Source organism: Plecotus auritus (genome assembly GCF_963455305.1).
Source record: "Plecotus auritus genome assembly, chromosome: 5".
NCBI lineage: Eukaryota > Metazoa > Chordata > Mammalia > Chiroptera > Vespertilionidae > Plecotus > Plecotus auritus.
Genome location: NC_137776.1, coordinates 128,120,228 through 128,135,408, shown reverse-complemented (window position 1 = coordinate 128,135,408; position 15,181 = coordinate 128,120,228). Strand labels below are relative to the sequence as shown.

The 15,181-nt window shown below is 35.2% G+C and overlaps 1 protein-coding gene across 12 annotated transcripts in view; it reads right to left on the bottom strand.

Annotated features, from left to right (window-relative positions):
* Positions 1–15,181, bottom strand: part of MPDZ (multiple PDZ domain crumbs cell polarity complex component) — a 203,992-nt gene that overhangs the window by 139,875 nt on the left and 48,936 nt on the right. For all 12 annotated transcript variants that reach the window (XM_080671321.1, XM_080671316.1, XM_080671323.1 and 9 more), the window contains exon 3: positions 13,915–14,081. In XM_080671321.1, the coding sequence (XP_080527447.1) occupies positions 13,915–14,081 (167 nt within the window). The remainder of the gene's footprint in view (positions 1–13,914; positions 14,082–15,181) is intronic.

Sequence of the window (15,181 nt, the reverse complement as noted above, 5' to 3'; positions counted from 1 at the left end):
CAGCAAATGTGTTTTACCCCCAACAATTATGCATTTTTGAAACTTGTAATCATTTATCTGCAGATCAAATTACAAGAAGAAAAAATAACCATTATGTTATCTTATACTGGTACTAGGCTGACATAATTGAGTGATTTCAAAATTATAAACTGCTTTTTATGTTTTTTTCTTCAATAATAATACCTATTCTATAAAATTAATGTCATTCCAAAAATACCCCAAAAATCAATGACTTAAATATTTTGATTATATTAATATGATCTAAGTACTTAAGCTTAACCAAATTCTTCAAATATGCAGAGTCACGTAACTAAATCTGCTACAAAAATATTGAAATACTGTCTTCTTAAGTTTCATCTATCCTTCCTGGGTTGTTAATTGAAAAGGAAGTTAATGTGTTTAGTCCTATTTTAATGGCTAACATCAATCTCTCCAAAGTACTGTCTATAAAGATGACTGCTTAGGATCAAACGGAATTTACCTGTGGTTCTGTTACTGCAACTTTGAATGCTCAGTATAGCAACGAGAATAAAATGATCCAAGCACTATGGACATTTGATGGGTATTACATTTCTATTATTTGAAAGCCAAATGTATACTATTTTGAAGCAAGCAAGAAAAATGACCACTTTTTTTGCAACCCTAATTTCACAGACTCAAAAAAATTTATAAACTTATAATCTTGTTCGATTTCCCATTTTTTTGTTTGTAATTCCTTAATATAATGAGAAATAAGAAATAGGCACTCTCTGGGTAATCTGACAAAACAGATGTACCTCATAGAAATGGAGACTTTTTAAAATCTGCACCTTGTACTTTTTTTTTTTTTTCAAAACTAACAAAAAAAATGTGAATTTACAAAAATGCTGTGAAACACTCTCTGGAACTGGTCCCAAATATGAAATCAAAGATGGATAGGATGTTGAGGGTATTCGATGAAATACAGCACCTAAAATCATAGCAATCACAGGAAAAATATTTTTTATACATAATAGAACTGCATTTCAAGTTTGCGACCAAAGGAGGCCTCCTTTTACATAAATCTTTCAGTGAAATACTGATTAGAGCACAACTCTGATGCATTATTGAACAGGCAAAAACCCTAGCACAATAATTGATGGTGGCACTTTGATTTAATGATCCTTATTTTTAAAGCTAATCAAAGAAATTGAGTTGCATGTTCAAAGGGGATTAGCTTAATGTGATGAGACTATTTTGGACATAAAGATGCTCACAGCTCCTGAACTAAACAAGATACAAAATGTAGCAGGAAGTTATAAAGGGGTGAGGGACATTTTCAAATGAAATAAGCCTAATTTTACATTTTCTATGAGACCTTCCTTTCATTCATTTAAATACTTAGTGAGCACCTCAAATATTCAAGACATTGGGCTCTAGTTGAAAAGAAAGAGGCAAATAAATGCTTTCTATAATCACTAATATGTTAAATATCCTATAAAATTACTCCACCAGGATTAGTTCACCCACTTTTCTTTTACTAGATATGATTACTGAGTAGCAAAGCTGATAGTGGTTTAAAAACCACATTATAATTTGCAGATATTTTAAAGTAGCTGTTGACTATCATTAGCTGATCAATTTAAAAGGTAAGGAGATTGAATTTAGAGAATAATTCCTTAACCCAAGAATGTTTAGCTAAATAAAAACTGTTTTAAAATGAATATTTAAGGAGTCATTCTAAGTAATCAAAATGAAAATTTTCTGCTCCTGTCCCTCTGTATAAAGTATACAGTTTTAGTGCCATATTTGTCTTAAAATCTCCCTGTGCTAAAAAGGATAAACTATGAACCATGAAACTCAAGATGGAAAGCCAAGAACACTTAAACCTAAGGAAGAAAATGTATTAAAGAGTAAGTAAGATTCTTGTCTTCTCTCTTTCGGTATTTAGACAACTATATATGGATGATTACCAACTTACCAAAGCCAATGCTGATTGAATTAGCTTATTAAGTGACAAAATCAAGTACAAGACTTTGTACTTTTATACACTGTCATCAACTTAAGTGAAAGGCCAAGTAGCAGGTTATGCTATTTCATAATGTTCTAGTTTTCACACAAAACTGCATCTATAAAGATTTTATTCATTCTTAAAATAGATCATAAAATATATTGATTAAAATGCATACTCACTAAAATGTTGGCCTCAGACAGCATAATGCAGAGTACTCATGTATGTTTTATAAAATAATTTTAAAGAAGGTCTAAATTTAACTAAACTATTTAGAAATACTCTACATAAAAAGATCAGACACCCCCACCACCAATTTCCTAAAACATATATGAACACTTTGATAAAGACTAGAAAATAACTTGAAATTAAAAGTCACAGTTTTGTTTTAAACTATTTTCATTATGCATTGTTATAAAAATGTTTTTAAGCTTACCACTTAAAAAAAGTTAGGTCCAATAATGAAGTAAAATATAACAAGATTCTTTAATCTCTCCCAACTTTCTACTAAGAGTCCAATTAGATTCCCCTAATTTCAAAAACAGTGGTTTCTTTGTCACACTATTTGATTATTTTAATAATACCTTTATTTTTTATTCGCATCGCTGTGGGGGGAGGTATCTGTGGTAGGATGAAAAAGGAAAATGACAGCAAATTCTTCTCATCTCCTCTCATCAGGAGCAACAGTCTATTCTCCAACCCACCGAATCACTAGAAAAAGTTCTTGATGGAATAGTGGAATTATTAATCTTTTAATATCTTGACTCAAGTGTGTACACCAAGCATGTCAAACTCAAAGGCTAACCCAGGTCAAATAAACGAGGCATGCGGCCTGCAGGCCACAAGTTTGACATGCTTGGTGTATAGTATGTCTTTTTAAAGTACTTGTGCTGCATAAAAAATACAATTATTTTCTAGAGGAAAACCACTATTGTTTGAGTTGCAATCTGAACTAGCTATACTTTTTTCATGAGCATCATATTACTTTAAAAAAATACTAAATATCAAAAAGTGATTACCTAGATATATGGCAGATAATTTCTTGAAAATGAAGTAAGCCTGTCACTTCAAGGAAAACAACTGACAGCAATTGTTGCCATAATAAAATTTGATCTTTCAAGTGATAATTAGAATTTTGGAAAACTTGTATTTGCCACCTTAAGCATGACAACTTTCCGTAATTTAAAGACTCTGTTGATAAGATGAGAAGCTCCAAGTGTAATTTTGTATTATACAATGAAACATAATTTTTCCACTTTTCACATTTTCCAGATGACCAATATGATACAAAATTATGCATAGGTTTGAAATATTCAGCCCAGCCAGTGTTGTTCAGTGATTGAGCATCAACATATGAACCAGGAGGTCACAGTTCTATTCGTGGTCAGGGCAAATGCCCTGGTTGCCAGCTTGATCCCCACTGGGGGGCGTGCAGGAGGCAGCTGATCAATGACTCTCATCACTGATGTTTCTATCTCTCTCTTCCTCTCCCTTCCTCTCTGAAATCAATAAAAATATATTTAAAATAAAATAAAATATTCAAAGAGCAAGAGAAACAGACTTTAATAAAATACAAAATTTTCATTGATTTGGTTTCAGAGTCTACATTGTAACTAAACTTTGAGAAATCAACCAAAGGACTTGTATGCATGCATATAAGCCTAACCAGTGGACAAAGACAACAGGGGGGTGAGGGCATGAGTGGGGGGAGGGGTTGGGAAGGTAATGGAAGAATGAGGACAAATATGTAATACCTCAATCAATAAAGAAATTAAAATGAAAAATAAAATAAAATGGGAATCAGTGGAAAAAAAAACAAAAAACTTTGAGAAACTACCAAGAAGAGCTTGGTAGCCTTATCAAAGAAAAATATCCACAAGTATCTAAAAAGGCTACATTACAACTTTTCCGAGCTAAATATCTGTGTGACATCAGATTTTCTCTAAATGTATCAACTGAGTAATATCACAAATCCAAACAGATCAACTGTATAAGCAGATATGAGAATCCAGTTGTGTTCTATTAAGTTAAAGAGATGTGCAAACATGTAAAGCAATGCCACCCTTCTCACTAATCTATATATATAAAAGGCTAAGTGACCATGTGACCATCCGACTGCCTGACCAGCCAGTACATATGATGCAAACTGACCACCAGAGGGCAGATGCTCAATGCAGGAGCTGCCGAGCTGTGGTGACGTGGCAGCTGCAGTTCTCAGGTGACACACTCCAGAACCAGAGAGGAGAGAGCCTAATTCCTCGCGGGCTATGCGATTCCACCTTCCGCCGTGGGTGCACGAATCCATGCACTGGGCCATTAGTTTTTAAATACAATGGGTTTATTACAGCTAGTTTAAAATTATTAATAAATAAAAATTTTAAATACTTCTCAATTTTAATTTCTAACCTCATAAACACTTATGTATAAAAACCACATAAATAAAAGTGCATTGTGGTCCTTAGTAATTTTTAAGAATAAAATCAGGTCATGAGACCGAAATGTTTGAGAACTACTGCCTTAGACAATTAAATTTCAAATAGGAGGAGAAGGAATAAGAAGAGAACTAATATTTATTAAGTGCTTGGTAAGCATCAGGCTTATGCCTTAGAGTTACTAGATCCATGTTATTTAGATTCCATTTTACAGCTAAAGAAGGAAAAAAAGAGAGTCAATGAAGATACACACACACACACACACACACACACACTACATGTGCATTTTCATTTTAAGAAATAAACCCTTGCTTATCAAGGATATAATTAAAATATGTTCATTAAGATGTTTATGAGGACAGCGAAACAGAACATGACACAGCTTCATGATTAAGACCTGGGTTCTTGAGCCAGCCTGCCTGCTTTCAAATACTAGCTTGACCACTTAACTTCTCTGTGCCTCTGTTTCCCCATCTGTAAAATGAGGAAAATAACATTATATACTTCATAATATTGTTGTAATGATGAAACAGGTAACTGTACAGAATAGTTCACAGTAAGAACTTAATACCTGCTAATTGCTATGATGAGGAAGAGGAAGAGGAGGAGAAAGAGGAACATCTTATCAATATGGTTACTATGAGAAAAACTCTAAATTTTCAATGCAACTTCATTTATTTGGCTAATTTATTTATGTTAAAAATTAGTTCTCTAATAAGGAAAGATAAATTATTAATGTACAACAGTTCTGGATATTTAAAAATATTCATGTATTCATTAATTAAGCAGTCATTTGCTGAGTGTGAGTCAAGTATCATGTTAGGTGGAAGGTATTCAAAGATGAAAATGGCATGGTTTTCATTCCCAGTAAGTGGACTCCAAACAAACCTGAACTACAATTCATTCCTCACTGCTGTGCACGCTTGTGAAGAACAAATGGCAAGTGGAGGACAGCACAGACACCCAGCCTAGGCATGTGTGTGGACGGGTATTTGCAGAATGTCTTTTCTTTATTTAAATCTCAACACTTCTGTGCTTTCTTAGCAAAACTGCCAAGGGAAAAAAATGTAAAGAACGTAGCTTAAGCAAAAATAATGTTCTTATCAAAAAATGCTGACATAGAAAATTTCTACATCAAAGGGGAGAAGATATCAAAATGAAATTAATCTAATTTAAATGTCAAGACAAACAGTAATTCAGAAAATGAAAATTTAGGCAAACGACATGTTAGAATTTTTGCAGTGTTTTTCCTACCAGTCCCACATTTTCAGAAGACAAAATGGATTCACTGTTCACAATCTGCTTAGAGAAAAATAAAAATAAAACAAAACCTTACAGGCAAGTATAAATACAAAGGTGGGCAAAAATAGGTTTACAGTTCATATCGAAAAAGACATGCACGTTGCGATAATTATAACAGTTTCATTCATTCTGTTTTGTGTAATCGCCATTGTAAACCCCTGTATCTGAAAATGAACACATGAAGGCTAATATTACTTTGCCATATTGCCTATCCATTCCACTATCTTCATTTACTTTAAAATTGAGCATAATTATAAATAAAATGAGAATGAAAGTTTTAGTTTATATTTAAAGGCCCTCTGGTTAAAATGTGGGGGCAGAATTTAAGACAAATGACAATCTTAATAAATTTGAGCTTATAAAATGTTTCGCTTAAGTGCAATTCTCTTTAGGAATGATATTAACTATTTTCCCCCCAACTTATTTGTTCCTTTATATTAGAGAATTAAGAGTTCAGAAATAATGTAATTAAAAGTAAAAAGCATTGGCTTCATGATCAGACAGACTTATATTCTTCTCCTAAATCAACCAATGAATAATTTTGTGGTCCAGATTAAGTTACATAACATCTTTCTTTCTTTCTTTTCTTTTCTTTTTTTTTTTTTTTTTAAGATGCGGAGAACATTTTAATGGTTGCTAGATGTGAGGGTGGTTGGTGAGACGGTGAAAGAAATAAGATGTACAAACTGGTAGTCGTGGGACTGTAATACATAACATCTTTAAACCCCATTTTCCTCACTGGACAAAATAGAGATAACCCCCACCTACCTCTGAGCTGATGGACTGGTTAAATGAGACAAAGTCCACAGTACATGAGGGCTTCATAAAGGTAATTGTTGTTGTTGCAATAGCTTCAAAGGTAAGCTGACTGTTCTTAAATTCTTGGGTGAAAAATCTCATTTAGGTTATACCCAGTGAATTTCACATTTTTTCACTCCAAAGAGCATTTAACTTTGTCACAAAAACACCACACAATTAACACCATTTGCTGTTTTAGACACACATGCATACCCAATGGCAAGATGGTGCTGCATTTTAATCCAGCACTGTATAAAAAGCTTGAACAGTGCCTTCTTGCCCATGATAAAACAAGAATTTCAGTCCGTTCAAAGGCTCTATATTTACAAACTTTTAGTTAAAGGAACAAACATTTAAAAGCTGTTATTGTACCAAAAATAAAGTATTTGAAATTCTTACAGTAAATAAACTTTATGGTAAATGTAGAAACACAAGAATCACTTCTTTTCTTTAAACTTCTCTTAGACCATGTACTTCAGAATCTCAAGAAACAGACACTTTTCTGGTACCTGGCTGCAATACTCTCCCATAAAAGTAAAACCATTTCAGGGATACGAAAAACCTCTTTTCATTCTCACAAGCAATATGAACTGGGAAGAATTCTACTCCAGTTTTTAGATAATTCCTGTTAATGGGGTCAAGGCTTATTTTCTTTCTTTTTTTAAAAATATATTTTTATTGATTTCAGAGAGGAAGGGAGAGGGAGAGAGAAAGAGAAACATGAATGATGAGAGAGAGAACCACTGATTGGCTGCCTCCTGCACGCCCTCTACTGGGGATCGGGCCCAAAACCCAGGCATGTACCCTTGACCGGAATCGAACCCAGGACCTTTCAGACCAAAGGCCGGCGCTCTATCCACTAAGCCCGTGGTCGGCAAACTGCGGCTCGTGAGCCAAATGCAGCTCTTTGGCCCCTTGAGTGTGGCTCTTCCACAAAATACCACGGCCTGAGCAAGTCTATTTTGAAGAAGTGGCGTTAGAAGAAGTTTAAGTTTAAAAAATTTGGCTCTCAAAAGAAATTTCAATCGTTGTACTGTTGATATTTGGCTCTGTTGACTAATGAGTTTGCCGACCACTGCACTAAGCCAAACCAGCGAGGGCCATATTTTCTTTCTCTCTGTCCCCCTCCCCTTACCGACACCAAGTCATAATTTAACTTACACATTTTTGAGAGACAGGAATCACTGCAAGCCTACAGATGAATCAGCTTCATTTCAGTCTCCAATTAGAAACCATAGAGAGAGGGGTCATATTTTTGTTATTTACATAAGGAGTAAAATAAAGCTGAGGAAACAGGCATTTCTGCTCTTGGAGGCATGAATGGCACGAAACAGTATCGTTGTGATTACCAAAGTCAAAACAGAGCAACAAAAGGCTCAGCTATCAAAATTCTCATCTTTCCATCAATTATAAAAATCTAAATGTAAGAAAATATAAGAATCACTGATGCTACTGCTTAAACAGAGCATATTTCACAACACTCTGGCCATGAGCTTGATTTAGAAGACTTACACACATTTACCTACAGAATGATGGCCCTGGAGGCATGCCCCAGAATAGTGGAGTTCCATCCAGCACCCCAGCTGGTATCATATATCTGAAAGTGATTCTCTGAAATACACACTGACTACCAATTTCTCTACGTTCTCTAAAAGTTGCTCCTGTCTGAAGACAAAGTATCAGAGAAAATAAAACAGGATGTACATTCCCTCATGCACACTCTGGCAGAAAAGCCATCGCTTTTATAAATTAGAATGTGATGTAATCTTAGTATTCTTAGAGTATTTCATTCTTAGAAAGATGAAAGAAGCACCTCTTAGGAGACCAATTGATGTTTTTTACAATTATAACTGAAACTCTTATCTATCAAACTGTTATTAAAACTCTGACCTTAATTTTATGTGTCTTTTACTACAATTTTTAAAATTTGGAGAAATAAAAAAAACGACTGATGGTTAAAATATTGTATCTAATGGAACGGTCAGAAGATAGGATTAATACAATTTCAACTTGATACAATGAAGTTTGACACAGAAAGCTGAATGCAAAAGAGCAAAGATGGTTTAAAAAACAAAACCTTAAATTGCAGAATCCTCTACAATCTGGCTGGAAAGTTTCCTTCTCTTGGCAATAGCCTGCACATATTCTATTTTTCTGATAATACAGGTCTGTATGTGACTATTCCACAGTTTGGCAACCTCAGCCCTGCACACTTGATAGACTCAACCATTCTGCATAGGAGGGTTGTTATGTGCAGCGAGGGTGTTCAGCACGCCCATTACATGCCAGCGGCATGCCATCCTCATCCCCAAATTGGACAATCAAAAATGTCTCCAGACATGGCCAAATGTCCCCTAGCAAGGGAGAATGTAAAATCACACCCAGCTGAGAATTGCTCTATACCCATGTACACATTGTTCCCACCACCTGAAATAATCCCCCATCTCTGCAGAAAACTCCCACTCTTTGTTCAAGATCCATCGTACATGCTATCTCCAGTGTGAACTTCCAAAGTTAGCAACCCATTCCTGTCATACCACCTACCTCCTTATTTTTCTATTTGATTACATAAGAATACATATGTTCTGTTTTCCTGTCAAGATAATGAGAACCTCCATCTTATTTATTCACTAGAGTTTATTTTTGGTGTTCAGTAAAGGTTTATTAATAAATGATTATGAGCCTTCTTTTATAAAAGCATCCATGAGATAACCTTCCCATGGTCAAGGGAAAATTTGGTTCACTGAATGAGTTCTCACACCAAGCAATATATAATTCTCCAGCTTTTTTTGTTTTATTTTGTTTTGTCTTTGCCCCTGGGAAATGGAAATTAGATGACACACTCAATTTTAGGAACCCAAGGTCCTGGAAATATCTAGATTTCTGGTATTTTTAATTGATCTTTGTTTAGATTTATCTTTGAATCACCTGTTAGGCAACATGTTTTGCCATCAGAAGTTTTGCTAAATTTGTTTTTGGAATGTGAACAGTAAAACTTGGAAACAAAGAAATATAAACCAAGCAGGTAAAACTTAGAAACCAAACTAAGGGAAAACTTAGAAACATAGAAATACAAACCAAAAATTTATACCATGAAAACCATATTTCAAGAATAAAAATGAGCCTAGCCGGTGTGGTTCAGTGGTTGTGTCAACCTATGAACCAGGAGGTCACAGTTCCATTTCTGGTCAGGGCACAGGGCTGGGTTGTGAGCTTGATCCTCAGTAGGGGTATGCAGGAGGCAGCCAACCAATTCTCTCATCATTGATCTCTCTCTCTCTCTCTCTCCCCCCGCCTTCCTCTCTGAAGTAAATAAAATTATATTTTTTAAAAAGCATAAAAATGAAAAAGAATATAATAATGTTCACGAACACAAAAGAGTAACTTCCAACTTGATTTTATGTTAAGTCAGTATCTCTCCAGCTTTTTCAAGTGATGTCAAAATTTTCAAGGAAACATTTAGAAAAATCTGGCTTAATTTTGTGTATATATACATTATGCATCTACTAGTAGATGATATGTATAGAAGCCAAGACTTTTCTGGGAGAAAGCTGAATGAACCAGGAGCCTGGAAATATCAAACAACAAGAACAAAAACAAAATAAGAGAGTGTTACTCTCCAAAAAAACCCTGAAAATCATTACAAGGAGAGTCCTCTATAATATTCAGAGCCTCGGGGCTTGGTTCCCACATCAGCAGCTCTTGTAACCTGAATTACCCACATCATTTCTTCAATCTTACCATTGGTCTTTGTTGCCATAACTTAAAAAAGAAAAACTCAGCAATATAAATTTTTAAAAATTAGTCCCAAATTTCTATTAACATGGGTGGACCTTGAGAACATTATGCTAAGTGAAATAAATCAGTCAGAAAAAGCTAAGACCATATGATTTCACTCATATGTGGGATATAAAACTGAAACTCATGAACACAAACAGCAATGTGGTGGATGCCAGAGGGAAGGGGATGAAGGGAGAAGGGAGTCCTAATATAAGGTGACAGGAGAAGGTCTGACTTTGGGTGGTGGGCACATGGTGCTATATACATATCTTGTAACACAGAAACCCACACCTGAAACCTGTATGTTCATGTTGATCTATGTCACCCCAATCAATTCAATAAATAAATTTTTAAAAAATTAGTAACTTTAATCCACAGTTTTCCTACAAATAACTCAGGGTAAAAGATGTTTGATTTAGTGCCTATGGTCAATTCATAAGGCAAAGTAATTAATTCATCAGGAAAGTAGCATGCACCTATACCGGACTGGAGAAACATCATAGAATAAATATGCAAATCCAATTTTCTCATGGCTGACAAGTTCCTATTATCAAACTGCTAACGTGTTTATTTGCCCCTCAATGGCTGGATTTTTGTCCTGAATACACACTGAGCTCTGCAGTTATTAGCTGTGATGGCTAGGTGACAGGGAGGACACTACTGGAGAATTTGTACTTGACAGATCATTGACACACAGTCCCATTTCTCTTTTTTCCTTCTCTTCACTTAACAGGAATCATGCAGTAGGAAATAAACTGGAGCCATTAGCGATTATTCAGGTTTAATAGCACACATCCTTTTAGCTGGCGGTTAGAACAATACACAATGTGGCAGAGTTAAACAGAGGCATCAATTATACTCTCAGACGTGTTAATATTTTTGACAATATTTAAATAGCACATCCCTTCAGGGCATGGCTTTCTTTGCCCTCTCAGTTACACACCTGTCAAGTGCTTAATTTGCCAAAGGGAAACAGTTTGATATCTAAGGGCAGTCTTAATACTGAAGAGCAAATTAGAAAAATTAAACATTATTGAATAGAAGTAATGAGGAGGATCTGAGAGGAAGAAATAGTAGGCTTAATTCAACATGGCATGTCAGCATCTGTTGGTAAAGCAACAATATGATCATGTTCTCCAATATGCTGCATTTACCTTAAGCTTTTGAATTATTCACTCCCTTTGATTTTGAAAAGACAGGAGAATTATGGTGGAGAAAAACAGAGGGGTCAAATATACCAATACTAAAAAAGATGGTGATAGTCACTTGCACCTATAAAATGTGCATATAAAATGATATACCTGAAAAGATAATTTAGGGACAGCCTAAACAAAAGCTAGCCATTGATCAGATCTGTGTAGCTACTGGTTTCAAAGCACAAAAAAACTTCATTCCTTTGATGCACTGATTAAATATTAAGCTACAAATATTAACAAATTACCAGTTGGAAAACTATATGGAAAATTTAAATCTAACATAAAGTTTAGAATATTTTTGTTTAAACTTTAAAACAAAAAATAATACAAATTTTTGAAATGTTACTCTAGTTATACAAGAAAAAAAAATCTGGTTCAATAAACAAATGAAATTGAATTAGTAAAGAATGGAGACTAAAGTGACCATTCAATACAACCGAGAAGCTACCAGTGGTTTTAACAGATGTTAAACTTTTATCAGCTGAGTACCTGCCTTTGGGGGAGGGTGGATGATGTGAGACAGGCTGCAGAGTTAAAAAAGGACAAGGGCTGTGGCCAAGGAAACGGAGTTCTAGTTCTAGTCACACAATCTCTCTAAGCTGTTGTGATAAGCAGGGTGTCGGCCACATGGTTTCCTTGGTCCCTTACAGTACTTGGACAGGTGACCAAACAGCCAAAAGTCCAAAGGCACTTAAGACATGCCTGTAGAATTCACCAACCTCACAGCTTACTTAGTCCTGAAATATGTCAGCATCGATCATTAACACAACATCACCCTGTACCTAGTCACAGACGAGGAGACTTCATGATATTATTGTGCGCCACACATTCCCAAGGAGGCTGCAGCTGAATCATGTGGGGCCCATATCCTACTTCTACCTGGAAATGGTAAAGCAAGCTCCACAACACGTAGGCCTCTTTCTCCCTCCCTCCCACAGACCTGGGAAGTACAAACACTATTCCGCTTACATGAGGCTGACTAGAAGGGGTATTTTGACAGTTATCTCATTGGACTTGTAGTATTTCCTGACATACTTACTAGCACTTTTTGTTTCAACTTTTCCTTTCATTCTAATCATATCTTCGCACTACAATAAGGGGAGAAGACATCTGCTCAACTTTATAAACTCTAGTTTTCCACATCATAATCACACCTACATTCAGGATACTGGTTCTCCAAAACCTCACCCATCCATTCGGAAAACGAGTACCTAAAACCAATCTTTTCAATAACTTGCAAAGGGGATAAACATGACTGCATATAACAAAAACATATCTTCTTCTTAATTCATGATGATGACTTTAAAAATCACTACATAGAAACCCACTAGAGAAAAAAAATTTTAAAGATTCTTCCTGATTTAATTTTTTGGCTACCAAACTATATAGATTAAGAAGTTTCATGACATTAAACAAATTCCTTCTCTATCGCTACTATTGGTTCTTTTTGCATTGGGAACATTTTTTAGGTTTTTTTTTGTGTGTGTGTGTGTGTGTGTGTTTTCCATTGGAGCTGTACTGTCAACTGAGTTATAAAACTAGTCGTCAAGTTTCATTTTTAACGTTTTAAGGCAGAAGCAGAATGATTGCTAGCAAGTCATCCATTACGATTAAAGTAATGTGAAAAATATCAGAATGGGAGTTAGCTTGGAATGGAGGCATCAACTGACTGTAAGCCTTGTGAGGATAACAACCATTTTAAAAATATATCCTTTAAGCCCTGAGAAATGGCGATTAAAACAAGTAAATCCAAAGGACAGCTGACTTCAATTTTCATTCTGTCATTGTGATACGTTTCGGTTTTAATATAAATGCTAGGACTTTTTAATGCTCATAATTTTTACAGAAAAAAACACTGTGTTATTACATTTAGAAGTTCTAGTGTTTGTCACCATCTGATGCTGTCACGGAAGGAATTGCTACTTACACTTCTTTAAGAAGTGAGAACTGCAATTCCTCTAACTGATGACAATGTAATTATTCCTTTTACTGTCAAAATAGAGGTGATTTCCCTTCCTCACACACGATTACACATGCAAATCCAGGCTTATCTGAAATCTTGTGAGTGTACTGAATGTCTGAATCTGAAAGAGCAAGACCACAGGAACAATGAGCTGTGGTGATGATGGAAACCAAGTCTACAGCCATCCACCCTAAACATATTCTATTACCCCCTCCTCCTGTAGGGGCTCATTCTTTAGCATTCACACAGCTTTCAACACAATGTCATATCATCTACAGTATATAGCAACAGCCTTTACAAAAATAACTAGGGGGGGGAAAGCCACAGTGAATCTGAGTGTCTCGTTTGGAGGTTTAAATGACTTCATTAACTATTCATTAACACATATAAAAATCAGCTTTTCGGAACCACACAAGCCTTTCCCAAGATCTATGCCATACTGTGGACGCGTGCTTTGGGTGAAGGATGTCCTACCTGGTCTTTCAGCTGCTGTACAGAGGTCTGGAGGCTCAGAATCTGACTGAAGAGTGGGCTCTGCAAAACTGACTTCAGAAGGTTCAGCTTGTCTTCGTTTGCCACATCCCCACGCTCTCGCAGCTTGGCTTGCAAGCGCTCTGCTGCCTGCAGGGCCCGGTTTTTGTCTACACCAAAGAGCAGCATCAGTCAATAACAGGATTCAAACACACACACATCAATCCATGCTCACAGACATCCTAAAACTATTCCTTTTGAGAGCATAAAATTGACTCTGAATAAAAAGAGGGACTGAAATGTGTCACTATAAACATGTCCCTCAAACCTTGAGGTCTCTCCTAAGAGTCTGTTTGGAAGCAGGAGTTAGAGTGTAGGCTACACACAGCTAATTGTAAAGTACAGAAACTAAGTCAGATAAAGTATATTTGAGTTCTAAAGCCAGCTATTTGAACTTTTTAATAAAAACTACTGAAGACTAAATGCTCTGGGATCTTGCAAATGCTGATATTTTTACCTTTTAAAAATTTTATTTACACATAAGAAAAAAAACAGAAATATAACTAACTCACAAATAAATGAATGTGGATAATGTTATAACATTCAAAATATGACAATTTCATATATTAAGAGCAAAGCATTCTATACTTGAGAATTTACTTGAAAATACATCACAATAATGCATATCTCTTCAAGAGCACCACTTTTTAATACTTCAACTGTTTTTCCAAAAATTTAAAAAGCAAATTTACATATACATTATTGCATTATTATATGCACATTATCACCAGAGATACTTTCTATAATATTAAAGGTGGAATTATACAGAAATTGGAAATTAAAGCATGAATTAATGTTGACTGTGAGTTCACAAACATATGCAAATTTAAACAAACTATTTACTCATATGCAGAATTTTAAAAGCAAATAATGATAGAAGAGACACATTAGAACTTTATTCTGGGTCATATTTCCTATGGTCTCTCTTAATAAAAATCGAGTGCTAATTCCCCTGTCACTTCTTGGAAGGTGTGCAACTCAATAATAACTTGCAGAATAAAAATTAGAAAGAAATAATTTAAATAACTTAAATTTCCCCTTTGCTTTCCACTTTCCTGTGAGGAAGTTTCCTATGTGGAGAGCAGTCCTTACCATGTGGGCCTTTAGTATCAAATGGGTGCTGAAGGAAGTGTACCACCATGCATTTTCTTCTTTTATGATAAGGGATGTGTATCGTGCACTGTGCTCCATCCATTTTCATTACTGGCAC